This window comes from Oryza glaberrima, chromosome 8 (genome assembly GCF_000147395.1).
Source record: "Oryza glaberrima chromosome 8, OglaRS2, whole genome shotgun sequence".
NCBI classification, from domain to species: Eukaryota; Viridiplantae; Streptophyta; class Magnoliopsida; order Poales; family Poaceae; genus Oryza; species Oryza glaberrima.
Genome location: NC_068333.1, coordinates 446,317 through 467,480, shown reverse-complemented (window position 1 = coordinate 467,480; position 21,164 = coordinate 446,317). Strand labels below are relative to the sequence as shown.

Genomic DNA, 21,164 nt, shown 5'->3' with positions numbered 1-21,164 from the left:
GTCTCTTAGAGCATGTGTGGGGACACATTCATAAGGGGGTGTGAGAGTGGCGTTACGTGTGTAGTGGTGTGTGTGCATGTGCGTCTACCGTGTAATTAAAAAAATGCTCCAAAGGGAATTACCTCCTCAAAATATTATGACTAACAAGAAGTTGCTTAAAACAGAAAAAAAAAAACTAACAGGAAACACTAGAAATAGGGCCAATAAGTATCACGAAAACCGGTTCCCTACATGGGAAGCTGCCCCCTATAAATTAGTTCTTAACCCATACTTTAAGGCCGTTTCCCCATACATTACATGTGCCCATATATATTTTTTTATCACTGAGTTTTTTTTTCAAGTAATATGTGCTGAATTTTTTTTTTAAAAAAGGTGATGTTTGACCAAACCCAATTACCCAAAGCAATTGTGGGGGCTAACCAACCCGGAGGGGTTTGGGTGTTCAAGTACATCGTTTGAAAAAATCTATTGGCACGCACAAAGACCGGTGACTTTTGTGTACCCATGCAATTTTTGGTCCATTGCAAACGCTGAACACGAGTTTTTGACGAGCTGACAAGCAAACGAGATGTTTGGAGCCAAACTGGTATATGTTTGTTTTTTAACAAAATTTAAAGAAAAACAATTATCCTTGCAAAATAAATAAATCTTGAATTTAAACCCTTTGGCAATGCAATGGCTGAATATATGACATGGTAGCATATTGCACTAGCCTGATTGCTGGATCTATAACTGAAAAGCCGTGAAAAATAAATGAAATAAAAGAATAATATCCGTAATTAGCGGTTTGAAACTATGTTGAAAAATAGACTATGATAAATAAACCCAAATTGAACTATAAAAGGTAAGCCTCGGAATTTAAGTTTTTAGTGAAACTATTAAACTAACAAGCTGATGATGAGATATTTTAGTTTTGGAAACAACTTTCAAGAGGTTACAACTAATAGAGAAAAGAAACTAGGGAATGAAACAATTCATTTTTACTTAAATAAAGGGGTGGAAACGAAATTTCTCGATCACCAAAAATTCCCAAAAAGAAACTTTATCGAGATTAATGTGCATTAAGGGCAAGTACAAAGGTAGAGACCAGTGTGGTCTCTACGTTAACTAGAGACTATCACGTTACAATACTTAAGACAATATGGTCTCTAACCATTAATGCACCAAAATACTTTCTTACTAGTCATATTTCCTTTATTAGACTCAATACAACAAAAAAATTTCCTAATAAATGCTAAGAGTCGACTCTATGCCGTTGTCATGCGTAACAACCATCTTTCTCTTTCCTTCTTTCTCTCTCTTCTACATCACCAAATATGCTCGCATGACAATAAAGAGAGACCGCTAATAAAGACTATTGTACATGCCCTAAGGAATGCATCGATACTCAATAGCTTGATAAACGATGAATATCATTCTTTTTCTTACAAGCATGTTTAATCCAAAATCATGTCTTTTCTATGCAAAAAAGGAACTTCTTTTTTTTTAGGAAAACTACCCTTTGCTACCACTCAACCTCACCACACATAAAACAAAAACAAAGCCACAAGCCATCAGTCATCTCTCATCACAGAAACGAAAATTAGAAAAAAAAAAAAGGGAAAAAAACATGGACAGGATGCCCATAGGAAAGGAGGGATCTTGGGCCTCAAAAATCAATCTGCAGTACTCAAACCAACACACACCTACCTAGAAATAATAATAATAATAACCCAAGAAAATGACTTCCCAAATCGAAAGGGAAAGAAACACATATCTCCTCATGTTTTTCGTCCACGAATTGTCAACAGAAAAAATGTCTTCTTTTTTAAGAAAGAGAAGCATTTATTTATTTGTAGTAGTAGACTAGTAGTAGTAGGAGTTGTGCGTTTGTGTTGTTCTTCGCCGGCGCCGCCGCCCATGGCCTCTTCCATGGCCGCCACCGCCACCCTCTCGCCGCCGGTTTTATCCGCCGAGAGGCCGACTGTCCGCGGCGGCCTCTTCTTGCCCCCTTCGCCGGCGACCTCCCGCTCTCTCCGCCTCCAATCCGCCCGCCGCTGCGGCATCTCGCCGGCGACGAGGAAGCCACGCTCCTTGCCTCGAGCAGCCAAGGTATTACCTGCGATTTTTGTTTTTGGGGATTTTTGCTTCATGTAGTATTGCTAGCTACTTGTAGTAGTTTATAAGAGGGGGAGATCAAAAGAAAGCTCCGTGAAGTTTGGATTTTTTACGGTTGCTGGCTACTTTGTGCGCTCGTGATTTTAGCCACGAAACTACGGGATTTTGAAGCTTTTGCTGCCTTCTATGATAGATTAGATGTGCTGATTATTAGTTCTTGAAATGGAAGATATTTGATGGAGTTTTTATTAGTTTAGGTTTAGTAGTCTATACATTTATAAATTGCATTGTAAGGATGATATTTGAGCCTGATCCTGTGAGAACCCTTGTCCTTCTCTGCCCTGTGGATTAACACTTTGGAGTTACACATCTATGCCAACTTGATTTCAGGTTGTTGTGGCTGTGAAGGCTGATCCTTTGAAGGTCATGATAGCAGGGGCTCCAGCATCTGGAAAGGGAACGCAGTGTGAGCTCATCAAGAGCAAAGTAAGTGAGTTGGGGATTGCATGATGTCTCAGTTTTTATTTTCTTCATAATGCTTGGTAAAAATGTATGATACTCATGTGCTATGTGGCATATGTATGTATCATGTAATGAGGTAATGAAGTTAAATTGTTAATAGTTCCGTAAACATCTTTTGAGAATCATAGACTGGTTTTCTTCATTGTGTTAAGTAATGGGCGGTGTAATTTGCAGTATGGTCTGGTGCACATTTCTGCTGGAGATTTGCTAAGGGCAGAAATTGCTGCAGGCAGTGAGAATGGGAAGCGAGCTAAGGAATTTATGGAGAAGGGTCAGCTGGTTCCTGATGAGATTGTTGTTAATGTGGGTTTCTACTTTTGTTATTTGTGCTGATGTCATAGAAGTTAAGTTATAAATGGTGCTGAAGAAATATTTTTGGTTTACTGCCAGATGGTGAAGGAACGCCTTCTGCAACCAGATGCTCAGGAAAAGGGTTGGTTGTTGGATGGGTACCCAAGAAGCTATTCGCAAGCGATGGCGCTGGAAACTCTTAATATCCGACCTGACATTTTCATTCTTTTGGATGTAAGTTCCAGAAGACCGAATCACCAAATTGCTGGCATATAATCCAAAACAATTGTCATATTTGACCTTTTTAGACAAGGATTTCTTTTTCACCATTAATTAACCTATAGTACTAGCAGTAACAATTAGGTTTCTCTGCAAACTCCTTCTAGTCCTTGAAACACTGTTGGTCAATACACTTAGCCACTTAGGCTAATGAATATCTTGAACAGAAGAAAGCTGCCAGTTGTGACTGATATATCATTTTTCTTTGAAAATAATGACAGATTAATCTAGTTTAAGAAAAAAAATAAAAGAGATCCACGATTTCATTTTGAGGCATTATTTCTATTAACTGCAAGGACAATGAACTTTATCATGCTCTCAACATGTTTGCCGGGCAGGCTTTATCTATTTCTCAGTGAAATGGGGTGGAATTTAGTAACTATATTTCACAGAGGGAGAACAGACATGTAATTTAGTTCATCGTTTGCTGATATAGGTTCCAGATGAACTTCTTGTTGAAAGGGTAGTTGGGAGACGGCTTGATCCTGTAACTGGGAAAATATACCATCTAAAGTATTCCCCACCGGAGAATGAAGAAATTGCTTCAAGGCTTACACAGAGATTTGATGATACAGAAGAAAAGGTACATGTTTGATGTTTCTAGAGGTTATTGACACAAAAAAAAAGGCCAATATAGTAGTGCATCTATAATTGACATGATGGACCCATTTGCTATTTGATGTGCTGAACATTCCAATTATTTGCTCTCTTATTATTCAAACTAGCTTGAAATACTTTGTCATATGCCCGTGGACTGTTCTTATCATGTAATTTTGTTTGTATGTATATTCATGTCCACAGAACATTCAATATTTACGATGTAAAGTCGTAGAATCTGTGGTGTACTTGTGTCCAAGGTCTTGCACTGATGATCAGCAGCTGAATTTGAGCTGATGGTGTGAGTTCACTGGTTCTTGTGGTGGTGGAGGATAATTGTGAATTTATCTAGTTTAGGATGCCATTTCTTGAATCTCACATTGCAATGGTAGAACTTTGCAGTGTCCATATGGTTGTCTTTTTTCTTTCCAATATTTCTCATAACCTGCTTTAATGCTTTTCTATTTATGTTTATTTTGAAAATAAAAGAGCTTGATGTCATCAGGATCCAATTCACATCTGTTTTTTTTTTCTTTGCAGGTTAAGCTGAGGTTACAGACTCATTATCAAAATGTAGAATCCTTGCTATCAATTTACGAAGATGTGATAGTTGAGGTAGGCATGTTATCTCCTGTTGAATTGAAAACTCTCATTACTTGGACCAAGGCTGAGAGCCTGAACATCAGCATTCCTTTCTGATACTTAAATGATGCTAAAATCATACAATCAAATAACCATGCCGTATTTTACCTATGTTTCTGCAGTTAAAAATACTAGCATCTTAGTGCACTAACATTCAACATGTTGCCTTCAATGTCCTGTAATTTAGGTAAAAGGGGATGCTTTGGTGGATGATGTGTTTGCTGAGATCGACAAGCAGCTGACTTCTAGCCTTGATAAGAAAACAGAAATGGTGGCTAGCGCATGAGCAAAAGATCTGTGCCGATTGAACATGCTCAGATTCACTTATTTTATACTTTTCCATGTAGTTGGAAATTGGAAGTATGGGAATTTTGGTTTGAAGAATCCCATTATTGTTGTAGACAAATGGAAGTGACAAAGCATCGACAGGATGAATGTTAGAAATCTTTCTATCATACCTTTAATGTACATGCATAGCTGCTGTCCTGTAAACACCTCTACCGAAGAAATGGTTAGGAATGTATTTGATTTACAACCCTAATGAAAGGGTTGACTTCATTTGATTGTATTTGCAGAGCCCTAGCAGCTGTTTGTTTCTACTTTCTACTGCTTCTGGGAGTATCTGTATATGTATCTACCCTATAGATGTTTCTGATGCTAAGTCAAAACATGTTATGTGGTGATTCTGTGCTACTATAAACTAGATATCTGGCTCTAAAACACAACAGGCAATGCTTATATCAAGCAACTACAATATGTATGATCTTGTATGAAGCATTGAGCTCATATCAAGGAGTGCAGAAGCATGTGAGAAGTCTGAAATGAGCATTAAAACTAAAAGGGTGAAGAACATGTCAGCTTGTTTAGCTCCTTCACCCTTCCTGTTAGGAGGAACAAAGGCAAATCCAGAATGAGATGACACTTGAAATCACACTTGATTTAATCATCTCCCTGCAGTTCAACACACACTTGATTTAATCATCTCCCTGCAGTTCAACATCAACAATTTCAGACATCTTAACACAAATCAGGGAGTGAGGTTGTTCATGGAATATGTAGTGTCACAGCCTACTTATTTCATTGACCCAGAGTGGGATCCCAGGCTATGAACCACAGAATTATCTCATCACTACGACATGATCTCAACTACGGCTCGCCCAACGATCTTGCCACGGTCAAGATCCTCGTAGGCGCTGTTCGCCTCTTCAAACTTGCATTTCCTTGATATGGTGTTCTTAAGATTGAAGGCCCCACTCTCTGCAAGCTTGACTATCTGAGGAAGATCTTGCCTGGCCCTTGCACCATACGACCCAATGATCTTCACCTGGTCCCATGTGAACATGTAAATAAACAAGCATAATAGTACAATTCAAGAAAGCAATTCAGTTGATGTCATGTTTTTTTGTGTGGGGCTATTGCAAATTTATGGTGAATCAACAGAACAACAAATGCAATGTGTTATCACAATGTTGCAGTTTAGTAGTTCCTATGTTTAAGATGTTATGGTCCTCTTTTGCAAGCAGAACAAGAAGAAAGTATCTGCATCTAGACTGAATGAGTAGCTCAAATGGCTTTGCTGTTTGTACCAAGAAGGTATTAGTATCTCTCTTCTCTTTCTTAGAAAACCAAGTCAATAGTACTTCATTGGAGCTAGTTTCTGTACCTGTCGGCGAACAAGACGGGTTATATCCACCTCCCCCATCACATTTGTGGCAGCAAGGCCAATCATAACAGCTTTGCCTCCATCTCGTACACTTTTGGCGCACTGAGAAAATGTCAATGCCTTACCAAGTGCTTCCACAGCTACATCCACACCCCTCCCATCAGTAATTTCCTGCATCCAGTAAGATATTCAAATAATCACATTCAATGGGAAATTTTCAAGATGGACACTTGAAGAAGACGGGAAATAGCATATTAAGATCAGCAACGGGAAATTAAAAACAGAATTCGAGTTGTTTTTGAACTGCTGGTGGTTAAGTAGCTAAGAAAACTTGACAGTTAACAAATACCTTAATCTTTTCAACTGCATCTTCTTTTGCAGCATTTACAGTATGGGTTGCTCCAAGTGTTCTAGCATTCTGGAGTTTCTCATCAAGAACATCCACTGCAATGACTTCGGAAGCTCCAAAGGCTTTGGCTATCTGTAAACAGCTGCAATGTTCCAATTATGAGGACATACGAAAAGTAAAAAATTTCACTCAGCTTATTTCAAAAGGTCAAAAAAAAAAAAAGAGAGGCATGGATGAAGACATCTCATATCAGCTAACCTTGAACCAACCCCTCCGACTCCAATCACAGCTACTGAATCCCCAGCACGCATTTCAGCAGCATGCCTCAGGGCGCCGTATGCAGTGAACACGGCACATCCTAGAATCGCCGACTCTGTGTATGGCAAAGAGTTGGGAAGAACTGCTAGTGCGTTGGCTGGCACAACGCAATATTCTGCAAGCCCACCCATACTATACATGTACACTGGCTTTCCTGGAAATGCATAAAAAGAATGCTGTAAGCAAAGGCACAGTTATACCTGTATCATTACCCACATATCATGTGAGGAGTTGTATATTTAAGATTACCATTGCTACGAAGGAATAATCGGGTTTGACCATCGTATAGCGTTCCTTTAGCACGGTTGTATGCAAAGAAAGACTCACACAGATCTTCTTGGCCCTATATCAAGTTGATGTACATGTATGCAATCAAGAAAGCAAAGCAACCTCTCTTCTTCTTCTTTTTTTCTCTTGGAAAGAATGGCATGAAGGAGAAGGTACTATTATTATTTACTTACCTTAACACAGTAGAAGCAATTCCCACAGGGCATTATGAAGGCACCCACAACATGACTGCCAACTGGGAACCTAAAATATGTTTTTGGGAGAAAGAATCAATCAATTCCAAGTCCACAATCCACAATCCACAACCTCAAGTTTACAGTAACACGCATGCCTATACATTCACCAGCCTAAACAAACAAGCAAGCATAGGTTGTTTCTTGATAATACCAGCTGGGTCAGTCACATCAGTATAATATACTTAACCTGTTGATGATCTCAGCAGGGGTGTGAGTACCATGGTCAACAACCTCCCCAGTGATCTCATGCCCAACAACGCAGGGGCTGGAGAATGGGAGCTCACCCTTGAGAACATGGAGATCGGAGTGGCAAACTCCACAAGCTGCACAGATTGGGCCAGCGTCAGCCTCAATAATTCGAGGAAACAAACAAAGAAACAAAGAAACGCAGGAGCAGCAGACGATAGATGGCTGCAATGATGCGACCTTTGGTCTTGATGAGGAGCTCGCCGGCCTTGGGGCGCGGCATGCGGAAGTCCTCGAGGGTGAGAGGGCGGCCGGGCTCCCAGAACACCGCGCCGCGCATGAAGCTGGGCCCGCCGGCGACGTGGTACCCCGGGGAGGATGCCGAGTCCGGCTCCGACGAGAAGGGGCGGCGGAACGCGCCGCCGATTCGTCGGAGGATGGGGAACGCGGCGGCGCCGGCGCGGCGGGAAGCGGAGGTGATAGACATGGAAAGCCGCTTGCTTTGTCAGCAACTCTCAACTCAACTCAACTAGTGACCAAAGTGTCGAATGCAGATCAGATTGATGCTTATATTTGTATGCTTAAAACTCTTTTTTTCTTAAGATTCATACTTCTACTTGTGACTCGGAGAGTTTGATTTGGACTTCTTCTTAAAGAACTTGAAAAAAAAAAAACAGATGAAATTTGGCAGTAAAGGATGGTACTCCAAATCATATCCACTTCAGTGCTTACGTCAGACACAACAACTCCTGCAATAGAATAACATCATAGCCATAGCCGCCGTATACATTGTTTATTGTATTATTACTGTTATTCGTTAATAAGGACTCAGAGATTAATTGGTGGCTGATGGTATAGTTTATTCTTGCAAAGAGTTTTGCATCAGTAAGCAACAACCCCGGCAGAACATTGTACTAAAAATTAATAATACCATGTGCATGCTGAATAAGATAAGATAAGGTTAAGGGTAAATAAAGGACAAGCTCCGACCAATGGCACAACGACTCATGCCCCCGTCATTTAGGGAGACAAGCTCTTACTAAGTCTTAACTATAACTAACCACTCCACTTGTGAATGCATTTCATTTTTCCAACCCAAGAAAATACAGGCCAGAAATCTTAACAAATGAAGACTACACACATACAGTTTATTCAACAAAAAAAAAAATACAGCTTTGATCTGCTTCATACACTTAATACTCCCAAGTAGTGCTATCCCTCCATGTTTATGCTCTCCAATCCTATATGTACAAATAAAGCTAACCTTGCCTCCAGCAATGTTTATTTGCATGCATGGTTGCTCCCAGCAAAATGGATAAAAACACCGGCTGGGGTAGCTCTTTTGTAAGGTAAGAGCTTCGTATCTACGCAACTGGTTTATGAATGACAAGGCTGCTGTAGAAATCTGTACAGCCCTTTGGCAAAAAAAAGAAAAGGGCTACTGTGCGACTTGCAGTTTATCATCACCAATGATCCACCTCGTCAGCTGGCTTGGATCTTCAGCGAGCGATCCACAAGATGGAATAATGCTGAGGTCTGAACCTATTATCTGGTAATCGTCCAGGGCAGCTTGCATTTCTGCTTCTACCGTTGCATCATCAGTGATGTCAATATCCACGCTGAGGGCCTCCGCATAATGCATTTCTTTCTCGGGATCGTGCTCGAGGGGATCCATGACTGAGCCCTACATTTTGTCATGTCCATAAACAGGTGAGGTTATGAGTTTGGAAGCATGAGATGAGATTCTAGTCTTTCACAATGATCTGTGAACCATGTAAGCCTCTTACCTGGCAAAATTCAGAGTAATGTTTATAAGCCCCGCTGTTTTCATCTTGATCATATATCAGTGTTCCACCATACCAGCCATTCTCTACGTCCGCTGTTGTGAATGCAAGATACCTGCATGAATTAACAGAAATTAAACTATAGCTGGACATGGTGGACACTAAAACGAGACCTGTTTGAACTACTACTGGGACAACCTTCTGAAATTGTCCTCCTCGCATGTATCTGCTGACGAAAGCCAACTCAATTCCCCACATAGAGAAACATTCGTGTCCTCCCCGTTACCCTCATTTGCATTTTCCACTGGAATAACTTTTACTGTTGGGACAGTCTCTGCGTGTTTTCTTTGACCAAACAACCAGTTTGGGGTTCTAAGCTGTATCTCCCTGAATAATAGGCAAACTGTAAGGACAACATTGATAAGATAATTCCACATAAGAGCGCATGAATGAGAAAAAGACATACACTGCATCTGGGGCCATTCCAGAAGTTCCAACAGTTCCGCTCTGTTTCAGATCAGCATCACAGTGAAGCCGCACGTTCCTTATTGAACTGCAAGTCCTTTCAATAAGTTTGTCAAATGAAGTAAGTTTCATCCTTGAGAAGTCCTCCTTACATGCTGGAACAGGGCTCAATGTGGCTCCAGGGCTCAATGCAGCTCCAGATTCCCCAGGTGCACTATTTCCAGTTGAGGAGCTGTCAGTTTAACATGAATAAACATAACAATTTACGGCATAAAACAAGTGCTACATCTGGTCACACAAGGAACCGAAAAATAATTATGTAAATTGAAGCATAGAACCAAATTTCAACTTACGTCATATGGTAGCTATCAGATATAAGATCATCGCCATATGTTGTCACATGAAGATAGTAATCAGAGTCTAATTCCCAGAGAGCAGGCTTTCCATCTTGAGGTTGGAAATAACCCAAAAATCTGGTAATAACACCAAAAAGAAACAGTAGTTGAGCTACATAAATTTCACCTACCAGAAGTAAATCATCCTGACAGCTAATCCACCATCCTGCTGGCTTAAGATCTTTATGATTGTAGGTAAAAATGAGAGACTTACAGATTTATGGCATCTTGTTTCTCACCATCAGTATAGGCATTGCTGTAATACCGTCTAATTGATTTGAGGAACTCCCGAGACTGAGTGGTAGCCTTCCACTTCCCTTGCCTCTCAGGGAAAACCTGAAAAGAAACAAGTAGACTAAACTTAAGTTCATTGGAAGGTCATGAGCACTAGTAGACACAAACAGAAGAGAAAAAATGTCAGTGAGATTGGCCAATGCTTCATCCCAAAGTTACAAATAGGGGTACATGTTTACTAACTATATCAGCTCAGGACTACCAAAGGGGAGTTTCCTATAAGGGCCTTATGACCATTATAAATGATTCAGAAATCCTCTTGATGTTAACAAAATAAGAGAAAAACAAGAGGCAAAAATTATTTACTGTGTTATGTGCTGCTGAGCCTCCATATTGATGAGCAAGTGCATCACCCATGCTCTGGTACAAATCCATTAAAGCTGAAGCAATGCTGCTATCTGGGTGGATTTTTGAAACATTAGTCGCTCCCATTGCATGTAGCTGCCTTCCCAAAGCAGCAAGGCCGTAAGCATACTGAGCAACGTTTGTACGATCCAGGCAATCCATGCAATTTGTACGAAGAACTCCAGTTTGATAACAAGGACCATCACCAAGAAGTTCTTGTTTGCTGTCATCTTTTCTTATATCTTGAGAAGCAGTGGGACCAAGTGAATCTGCATTACTCGAAAGCCTTGAAAGGTCTCCAGAACTAGCTCTTATATCAATGGAACCATCCCTGTGAAAAGAAATATGGGAAATATCGTCTGCTCATAACATATTGATTTTGAACACAAAATGTGCACTTCTAATTTTGAACATAATTTGGACAGTTGGACGCCACAGCAAGTATGGCATTATCTGACACCCTAAGGTCATGTGGCAGGCTTACACTTCAGTTCTCACTGTGTAAAAGGATTACATTGAGGTACTATTTTTTGGATTCTCCTTTTAGTTAAAAGAATGTTTGGCTCAATAAGAATTATACATTAGCACCACTGCACAACTCACTTTACACAAGCAATGTAAAATCTAACTTACCACGCACCTACAGTTGGACCATGCAACAATACCATCAAATTGCTGGATTCGTAACACTTGTAAGGTGCACTGTGCATAGCTAACACTACTGGTTGTGAGCTACTGATGTTGGCCTTTTTACTACCACAACTATGACACCAGTGTGTGAATGCCAGAATAAAATCCAAGCAGCAACCAAAACACTGGCAGAGTGAGGGGTGATCTCAATCTGTAAAATTTCAAATTTGAATTTACTGCAATTTTTATCAATTGGCAAAAGAACAGACCGACCGGACATTAACCGACCGGAATTTGGTAGAAAACAAATTTTGTTATATTTGGCCATCGAAATCACCCAGGTAGAAAGAGAGAGAGAGAGAGAGAGAGATTTATTTTACATGAACTCGTAAACTTAATGAAATATTGGTACCTTGCGGTGGTAGTTCTACTAAGCTGAGTTGACCTTTTCTTTTGAACTTTTGGCTTTCCACTGTAGTAAAATCCAGTGAGATCCAGTGCTTCACTAGCAACACCTCCTAAAACACCCAGAACATTTGCAGACTTACTGAAAAAAGAGATGGAGAACCATTAGCATATGAAACACACGCTAACTCAAGCAAATTTGGAATTTATGAAGAACCAATGTAAACCTTTTTGCAAATTTATGGAAATCCCAGTGGATGAATCTCAATTTCTTCTCCTCTGGGACATTTTGATTAAGATATCCAACTGCGTTAAAATATTCACGCCTGAGCATCATCTCTCGGGGCCTTTTCTCAAAAGTCTACACAAATAGCACAAAGAAACTTGATGAGCAATATATTGAAACATAAAATCAAGAGGTTGGATATAGAAACAACTGATGAAACAACACTGTACCTCGACAAATTGATCATGACCAAATGAGACTTATTCAGGAAAAATGGAGCAATTAAGATGTACAATGATCAACTATTCAGTTCAGTTCATCAGTCTCATATTTAAGATGGAAGGACAACAGAATACTCCCGTTGAGATCCCAAAATCAAGAAGAAAGAAAATACCTTTGTTAAATTAAGTATTATGATAGGATGCCCATAGCGCTGAGCGACATCATCAAAATGTAACTTAGTTGCTTCATATGTAGGATCATATCTCTGCACTGCAGAAACATACATTAAATTTAAGATTTCTCAAGAAATTTTATGTATTCCCATATTTTAGAAGCATATCAGAGAGGAGATTGAACAAGCATCTAATAGTTAAAATTCAGAGTGTTTACTGGACATGCAGGTCTAATAGAAGCATGGTCAGATAGGAAATTTGGTTTTCATATATGAATATTTTTTTGACAGAATTGATTTATGAATATTCTCCAATCAAACCATGTAAGTTGGCTTCATGTTAGATGTCATAAGATATTTCTTTTTAAAAAAACACTCTATTTACCAATAATATCAGGCTTAGGACTAAGTCGGCCAGCCTCCTGCGACCAAAAGAGAGGGATCGATCCCCGCATCTGTACTACTGCACTCATTCTTCCCTTCCAGGAACCAGCTTCCTCCTCAAAGACTATTTGCTCAGTTTCAACATCGTTAGCAACTTTTCCATGGTCATTCACGCCTCTTTTCAAATACCTACAGGTATCATCAGAAAGGTAGTAAAATTTCAAATTGAATAAAACTAAGATACTACTAACAAAGCATAGACAATATTTTTCTTGGTTTCAGTCACAAAGTAGAGGAAACAAATAGTAGAGGAGCACCAAGCATTGATTTAAAAGTAAAGCATGAATTCATGAAAACAAAATCTTACACAAGTTGTCATTAGTCAACAGCAATCAAATAAAAAGGGTCAATGGGTGAGGATGCAAGTATGCATAATGGACTGAGCTGAGCACACGCCAAATAGAAGGGCTTCCAGAAATCTTAAAGCACATACAACCTACCGTGTCCCTGCAAAATGCCGTGATCTTCTAGAAATGAGAACAACATTTAGCTCCCTGCCAAATATTGATAGCTTGACCTGGAAAATCAAATGGAAAATACATTATGCTAGTATGTAGTACGCATAATTTCAAAAATAGTTGTAGCATATTTATTTATGAATATTTGCACAGGTCAGATGAAAGTTGGGAGATATAATTTTGACAGAAATATAGATAAGCTAAATAAGTACTCTACAGTATCAACACTCATCAGTCATCAGTCATCAACCAAGCAACAATTTCCAACTCCCAAAGCCTTTAGTTTTCAAGTAATAATAGTTACAGTTAGTAAGGAACAGACAGATGATGACAACAAAGACTTGGTACAACATCATAGTAGTTGCACTTTTTTCTTATTATGGATTGGATTTTTTTTAAAAAAAATACTGATGAAAATGAACTTTGGAATTGAAATCGTGGTGGTACCTTTTTTCTTATACCACAACTCACCTAGCATTCTACTCCAACAAATGAGAAATAGGAATATAAGTTAGTAGGACTTTGCGGATAAAGCTCCAAGCGCTTCATTTCGAATGCAATATACTCTGGTAAATAAGTAGGTATTCGGTATCTGTTATCCACATTATAACTAGAATGACTCTACAGATAAATTCCCAGTTCCCAGGCATTTTGAAGCAAACGCATTCTTGGAATGATCAAGGGAGTACGTAAAGCTCTAAATAGAATGAGTTATCTGTTTTGCAGAAGTATACACCAGAAACAAGAATAGTGGCAAAACCAAATTGTGGATTGTTTGTTAGACATAACCTGCTTGAAATGCCCATGGACCAGCGCTACTGTCCAGAGAGTATTGCGGCACCTTGACCGAATCGGCTGTGTCAGGAAAGTATTCCAGACAAATAAATTTTCATAAGGCATTTCCTTCATCCCTGCAGAAGTAACATTCTGCTGCAGGCTCTGCATAATGGGGTATGTGTAGCTATAGAAGAAATCCTTGGTGAGATCAACACTAGCCAAAAGTTTCTTGTACCTGTTAATATTTTCTTAAGTTAAATAAATATATACGAGTACCCACAAGTTGAAACTGTAAAGGTGCATAGAAAAGATGAGGAAATGAATGAAAAAAGAAACGTTAGAGAAGGCACAGGAAGAATCACCTTAGCTCATTCTTAGAGGTTGCAACATCTGTCTGCACAGATGAGTGTGGAATGGTTATCATCTGGCTCTCATCTATACAGTAAATAGGATGCCCACAAATGCAACCAATTTGGCGGCGCTTGGTGACCAAAATCAGATAATATGACTCCAAGAACTTGATGCAACCTACATAACAGAAGAAACAAAAAGAAATAGCTTGAGGAACAATGGAAAGAGGAACCAGGTCTTGTGAATTCGACAAGATGAATAAGAAATCTAGTGTTACTAAATTATCTCCCATTTAAATCAAATTTTATCCAATTCATTTCTGTTCGGAACCACTTCCGACATCTGGTTGGGTGAATAGGTAGCTACTGTCATTGCAGATTTACAGTAAGAACCCATTACATTACTGACACAGGAGACAATAAGGGCATTTGCAATTTTCCGCCTCTTTCTTCGGGAGCGAAAATAATCACTATGGCATAGTAAGTAGGCAATGTTCCTAGCTAGGATAATCCAATTGGAAGAAAACTATCCAGAATTTCATGAAGTGAATAACGATGAATAGAATGATGTACTGCCGCATGGGAGGACCAAATTGAATTTTAATTTCCGACAAAATAGAGGGAAAATCCAAGTACCAGCGATGCCATAGGCCTTGGTGACGAAGGTGAGGCCGCCAGTGGAGCGGTTGCCCTCGGAGATGCGCTGGAGGAGGTTCTTGACCTCCTGCTGGGAGTACCAGACGGGGTCCTCGCTGATGTTGAGCTCGGAGCGCTCGGAGCGGTCGATCTTGAGCACCTGGAACCACCGCTTCTCCCGCGACGTCCCGATCAGGTAGAACCTCTGCAAATCCAGGGTTCCCCCCAACCCCAATCGATCAAGTGATTCCTCCTCCTCCTCATCCTCATCTTAGATAGAGAGAGATATAGAGGCAGTGAGAGAGTGAGGGGGCTTACCGCGCGCGTCTCGTAGAGGCGGAACTTCTCCAGCGTCTCCGCCGCCGTCGGGTCGTCCGCCTCCGCCGTCATCGCCTCCGGCGAGCGAGCGAGAGGAGGAGGAAGGGTTGCGAGAAGAGAGGAAAGGAGGAGGACGACGACGATGGCGCAGGCTGCACTGAAGCGGCGTTCGTGGGCCTCTTTCTTTGTTTTTCTACGATATTCGGGCCATCTAAGTAGCCTCTCTTGGCCCATAATGGAAATAGATTACGGGCCTATAATTTTAGTTTACGGCCCAAAACTACGTCTTCCAATTAGGCCCTGTTGGAATATGATGGATGATATAAGCCGTTCGGTTTTTCTCTCTCTCTCTCTTTTTTTTTTTTTGTCTCACTGACTAATACAGTAATAACATGCCGCGAAAGGGCATTTAGCCTAGTGGTTACAATAGCATCAGTAACATCTTTTTTTTTTTCTCAGTGGAAGGCGACATGCCCGTCGACGACGCAAGTGGTGACTTCGTCAATCTCAGGATTCATTTTATTTGAAAAAATTTTGAAAAAAATTAAAAACATAAGTTACATATAAAGTATTATTCATGTTTTATTATCTCATAATAATAAAAATGCTAATTATAAAAAAAATTCAAATAAGACGAACGATCAAAGTTGGGCACACAAACTTATGGTTGCAGTTAAAAATGAGACGGAGGGAGTAGTATAACAAGAGATAAATACCTGGAAAATTTTAGTTTCCTGTGTATGTAAATAAAATTATTCGGAGCCATGCTTTTCTATGTGTTTATGTTTTGATAGGAATCAGAATTTTACACAAGAATTCACAAGGAAATTACACAGGGATTTGCTCAATTCAAACGTTCACATGCTTGACATCATGTAAAACCTGTCGCTTTGATAAGAATAGCTTTAGATGTAATGAACAGTGATAGTCATGATTGATGATCGTTTTCCTATTGTCCAATTGGTCATTTCCCTTGCTACACAAATTCTACAAACAGTTCAACACAAATCTTTGCTCCTATATGCTACCCCATGTAACTAGAAAATAAAAAAATGTATGCCTTCCAAAGAATGCATACCCACTTGAACATAAAATAATACCAGTAATCTGCCAGATCTCTACTCCACTAGCAGGTAGAGTCAAATACTTTGGCAAGCCAGCCTAACCATTCAAGATTGTCTCAAAGATACTTACTCCAGGATACTAGTGGATCTTTGGTCTTGCCAGAAAGGTGTCTCATAGTCATGGGCATAATCTTTTACAATGCTGTTGAGAAGAGTGACCCACAACACCACCATGATCATGGGGCTCAACTGATCCATTATCTGCTGGCTAAAAGCTGAATGGCACGCTTCTGACACAAGCAAAACCCACAGCACTACTCCACTACTACACATCAGAAAGCCAAAAGGAGATGAAAGTAGAGTAAAACCAATGCAGATGGTCACTCACACAGCTTGCCACACAAGCATCTCTATAGAACTGAAAGCTCACAACACAGCATTGTTCAACTTTCCGATAATGTCAGGTAAGCGGAAGGGGGAAGAATTATAAAAGAATTAGAAAACCAAGTGTACAATGGTCAGCGAGAAGATGATGACGATGAGGCTGAGGCTGCCTCTCTCAACATCAATTGCCGGGCAAGCAGAATATCATCCTGAAGAACAAAAAATAATCCTTTATGTACCGCATATACCTACACCTCAGTCTCCATAATCTGTGCTGCCGCTACACGAGCTACTGCCGTCCCGGCTGTGCAATGATAAGCCCCTAAGATGGCCCAGCAAGTTGGCATCCATGCTCTTCTCCCGGAAGAACCTCTCCCTCTCGGCGTGCTTGGCAGGCGGTGGTGGAATCAGCACGTCAGGCCTCGCTTCAGGATATGGCGAGCGAATATTCAGTGCCCCCAGTTTCTTATCAGTGTTGGATGGCTCAATGGTGAGTGGGCGGCGCATCTTGTCTTCAGGTATAGATCGAAATGATGGTATGGAGTCATCTGTATAATCTTCCGATAATGCTTTACCCTTTCGAAGCCTGTGTTGGTGAGGAAAATTTAGTAATCGGCCACCTTCCACCACTGAAGAAATAAAGAACGAATACACATACCTCCGGTAAAGGCTTTCGGCATCTTCTTCCTCTTCCTCCTTGAGAGTAGAAGCTACTGTTGTAGTTGGCTGAACTGAAAGCAACGCATCATGCCGTACAAGGACCTTGTGAAGCTCTTCGTTCAGTTCAATTGCTTGTGATACCACCACTTCATCCCTAGCAACAAAGGATAGCAACTCATATGTCAATGTAAAAATAGCTGCTTATAAACATATCACGGACTGAAGGAGCAATGTCAAAAGATATTGAAGAGCACCAAACAGTGGACACTTACCTTGATGTCATAACTAGATGCATTATTCGCTGTTTTTGAAATGTGCATTGCTCCACAAGATCCAACACAAACTCATCAGTTGCTCCCTACAAAATACAGTTGCAGATATAACCATGTAAGAGTTCACAGTGCTTGAGAAAAATAAATTGCCTCTGAAGTTATTTTCCCCGGAGGAGGCATACGAAAGCAAAAAGGTAAATCTATAAACAACAATCAAGAAATGAAAAAGAAACTATTGATCACGCAAATGAGGATACAATCCACCATATCTATACCTCAGGGTGTCTAGGATCCATCGAATCAAGCACGTCCTTTAGAACTTCCATGACACTAGAAGCTTTCCGAATTATACTGCAATATAAACCAAAGTACACTGTAAAAACGATTGAAAAGCCAAAAGGCAGTTGAATGGTTAACACAAAGAGGTAATAATCATCACAATCGTGACACCATCAAACTATTATATTCTCTAATAGTGTTAATAAACAACAGAAAATGCATATATGCTAGACATAACACCCCATGGATAAGGCATGCTACTAATTTACTAAATGTGGAATACTATCATGCAGAAAGAAGTGTTTAGATCCTGGATATTCCATTTGAGAACCATCGATTTCTTCTATCAGCACCATGCTATTTGCTCCTACCATGGTACATCAACAAGGATAGTTCATAGCAACCAAAGATGCACACAGAAAAAAATAATAGCAATTAATAAGTGCTATAAACGCACACATTTCAATCTGAAATGCCGCATCAATTCTAGAAACCAACATGTGAGTCTTACATATTAAAACCAGAGTATACCATTTGATTACCCACAGTGTTATGTCAAAAGCATCAATGTTTGTACACAGTAAACTTGTGGCATTGTTGCTCAAATGACATCGAGACGATTAGAACAAGTCATGGGTCGCAGCTGTCAGTTCATCATCAGCTGTGAGTAAAGAGTTGAATAATTATGCTGGATGTTCTAGGAACAATTTTCTCTGGCCATGGAACATTTGATGAAAGTATTTTAATGCAACTATCAGTTTCACTATTCAGTAGAAAAGAACTTACTCTAGGAAAAATCGATTTCAATTGCTAAAACATGGAAATTTTGATCAAGTATTGTAAGTACTGTGAGATTGGAACAACAAAAGTGCAAGCTTCATATACATACAACATGATATCATAATTAAAGTAGAAACCAGAAAATACCTTGACTCGGAAACAGGCTGCGCATGCACTTCCTTCTGTCCTTCGTCCAATCTCCTAGATAAACTGTTATTATTTGGTTCGATTGTTGGTTCTGGGACCGGGACTGGAGCTTGTGCTTGTGTAACAACAACATTTGGGCGATTCGAAAACTGAACGCCAGCAGACTACGAAAGAGAAGACAATAAATCACTTCAGATGTATACAAAAAGATAGATATTTCCTGTTTTAAGATAACATTATAGCAATATGTCAAGAATTGATAAACCTATCAGTGTTGTGGAGGTGGTCAAATCATAAATCATGCGGCGATCAATAAATACCAGTACACAAGACCTCACGATTCTCAGGAATGATCAATTGATTAAGAAGAGCACATGGAGGTATTTTTTGTGACAAAAAATATATTAAAGAAAAACCATAGACTATACAGATTCACTTTGTGCTGTCCAAATTTTCAACACAGCATTTAATGAAGATAAAATATTAAAATATGATACATACCACCAACTCATAATATGCCCCATAGTACTGAGGGAATTTCCCTTTAACTCCACCAAGGGATGTTTGGGTCGCATCCAGCAAAAGAAATATTTTTTCACGAACTGGTAATTCTGTCTGAAATACAGATAGTATGTTAAGTCAACATCTCAACAACCTTCCTCCAACTTCCAGGGAAAAAGAAAAGAGAACAAATCACCTTTTTCTTCACAATCTTCACAAGTATCGGGAGAAGACCGTTATCAATGACCTGCTTGTGGATAGGTTCTCCGCAGTTATTCATGAGCATTTCTAACAGCTACAACAAATAGCACAATAAATCAAGATTAAAGGTATGGTAACAAAAAAGATATAGATATCCACACAATTACGACTTCAATAAGCTTCCCTATGGAAGACAGGTTATTAATTGTAGTGATACAAGGATGATAATAGTTTGTACCAACATACCAAATATGACCTAAGACTAAGAGATCAAAAATGTAGGTGTGATGCATAAAACGCAGAATTAACTCCATAGCCAAGCAAACATCTTTAACTACTTCTATGATCCCTTCTAAAGAAAAGCAAGGATTGGAGGGTGATTTGCAACAGAATATTAGGAACAGAAAGCGTAGGTTGGTGCATAAACGGGGCATATCTAATCTCTTACAAGTTTTTAACGAGAATGTCTCTGTGAACTAATCTAATCTGGGAGCCAGAGCATAAAGGAAGCTTCTTCCCCAAAATATAACTTACCATAACAGCATAAAGTTGAGTGTTCTTGCTCCTGCTACCTAAATACTTCTTTATCGGCTTGATCACATCCTTCGCTTTCCTGGTGACAGTAACAGGTTGATAAACATAAATAGGCCATTCAAGGACATAAAAGCACCCTTTCCATATGGCAAACCATGAGCCATAACTTGTCTAAAGGAAATATTGAGGCCAACTGGCAATGAATGATTGATAGCTCCTTCAGTACAAATCCATCTTTACACTAAAATATCAATGGGAAAGGAAAAAAAAAAACTACTATTGCATACTAGGGATTAGATAACCAAAACCTCAACTAGCAAACTTGCAATGCTAAACGGGATAACTAGAAATCTAGAGATGAAAACCTAGTCAAGAGGCACTATGCAAGAGGGGAATCGCGAGAATACCCAGGATCCTGAGCGACGAGCTCGCAGATTTCGATGTTCTTGGCCCAATCCATCTCCTTGAGCTTCTCACTCGTCGCCGCCTTAACCATTTCCGAGGCCATCTTCTCCCTCGTCGCCTTTCACTCTATCAGCCCCCGAAACTCCTTCCTTTCCCGCGGCAAATCCAAGCCTATAATCCACACACACAAAGAAGAAGATGAGTAAACAACAACAACAACAAAAATAATTCCTCTTTCTCTCATGGCGCCGCAGCCGGCAAGCACGAAAAGAACATTCCTTCCGGACAAACGAAGAGGAATCAGTAATCTACAACCACAAGTATGAGAGGATCACATCGATGGAAAGAAAAAGAGGGCAGAGGGAAATACGGACCCGGATCGGCCGCAAACTCGGTCAAGAACCGTCTTTTCTAGTGTCTCGTCTCTTCCTCCGACGGCGGCGGCGGCGGCGGTGGGGGAGCCATGGCGATGGCGGGGAGGGGAGAGGGATCTCAGTGGGAGGAGAGAAGAGAGAGAGAGAGAGGAAGCAGGAAGAAGAAGCTAAGAT

At 40.0% G+C, this 21,164-nt stretch overlaps 4 protein-coding genes across 6 annotated transcripts; 1 reads left to right on the top strand and 3 right to left on the bottom strand.

Annotated features, from left to right (window-relative positions):
- The first annotated feature begins 1,788 nt into the window (after positions 1-1,788).
- On the top strand, positions 1,789-5,111 carry LOC127783383 (probable adenylate kinase 2, chloroplastic). Its single transcript, XM_052310652.1, has 7 exons — positions 1,789-2,091; positions 2,488-2,583; positions 2,794-2,922; positions 3,010-3,144; positions 3,626-3,772; positions 4,327-4,401; positions 4,616-5,111. Exons 1-7 carry the CDS (start codon positions 1,900-1,902, stop codon positions 4,712-4,714), a joined length of 873 nt encoding a protein of 290 aa, XP_052166612.1. The 5' UTR covers positions 1,789-1,899; the 3' UTR covers positions 4,715-5,111.
- A 233-nt stretch (positions 5,112-5,344) lies between these two features.
- Positions 5,345-8,096, bottom strand: LOC127783382 (uncharacterized). 2 transcript variants are annotated; one of them, XM_052310650.1, is made up of 8 exons: positions 7,709-8,096; positions 7,470-7,605; positions 7,220-7,289; positions 7,008-7,101; positions 6,699-6,912; positions 6,441-6,582; positions 6,092-6,262; positions 5,345-5,762 (listed from the first exon to the last, which is right to left on the bottom strand). In XM_052310650.1, exons 1-8 carry the CDS (start codon positions 7,953-7,955, stop codon positions 5,664-5,666), a joined length of 1,173 nt encoding a protein of 390 aa, XP_052166610.1. In that variant the 5' UTR covers positions 7,956-8,096; the 3' UTR covers positions 5,345-5,663. The 2 variants fall into 2 exon arrangements, with proteins under 2 accessions (XP_052166610.1, XP_052166609.1); XM_052310649.1 differs by having other exon boundaries at positions 5,345-5,752; positions 7,709-8,093.
- A 287-nt stretch (positions 8,097-8,383) lies between these two features.
- LOC127783381 (phosphatidylinositol-3-phosphatase SAC1) lies at positions 8,384-15,548 on the bottom strand. Of its 2 annotated transcripts, none has more exons than XM_052310647.1 (16): positions 15,390-15,548; positions 15,072-15,276; positions 14,448-14,613; positions 14,098-14,320; positions 13,291-13,367; positions 12,792-12,979; positions 12,407-12,504; positions 12,014-12,147; positions 11,794-11,928; positions 10,713-11,082; positions 10,327-10,448; positions 10,071-10,190; positions 9,719-9,949; positions 9,451-9,639; positions 9,256-9,367; positions 8,384-9,152 (listed from the first exon to the last, which is right to left on the bottom strand). In XM_052310647.1, exons 1-16 carry the CDS (start codon positions 15,459-15,461, stop codon positions 8,907-8,909), a joined length of 2,688 nt encoding a protein of 895 aa, XP_052166607.1. In that variant the 5' UTR covers positions 15,462-15,548; the 3' UTR covers positions 8,384-8,906. The 2 variants fall into 2 exon arrangements, with proteins under 2 accessions (XP_052166607.1, XP_052166608.1); XM_052310648.1 differs by having other exon boundaries at positions 9,719-9,931.
- A 1,254-nt stretch (positions 15,549-16,802) lies between these two features.
- On the bottom strand, positions 16,803-21,164 carry LOC127782713 (TOM1-like protein 5). Its single transcript, XM_052309981.1, has 10 exons — positions 20,991-21,164; positions 20,619-20,787; positions 20,212-20,290; positions 19,673-19,771; positions 19,477-19,590; positions 18,976-19,139; positions 18,045-18,120; positions 17,770-17,855; positions 17,496-17,651; positions 16,803-17,423 (listed from the first exon to the last, which is right to left on the bottom strand). The coding sequence occupies exons 2-10, from the start codon at positions 20,717-20,719 to the stop codon at positions 17,093-17,095; spliced, it is 1,206 nt and encodes a 401-aa protein (XP_052165941.1). The 5' UTR covers positions 20,720-20,787; positions 20,991-21,164; the 3' UTR covers positions 16,803-17,092.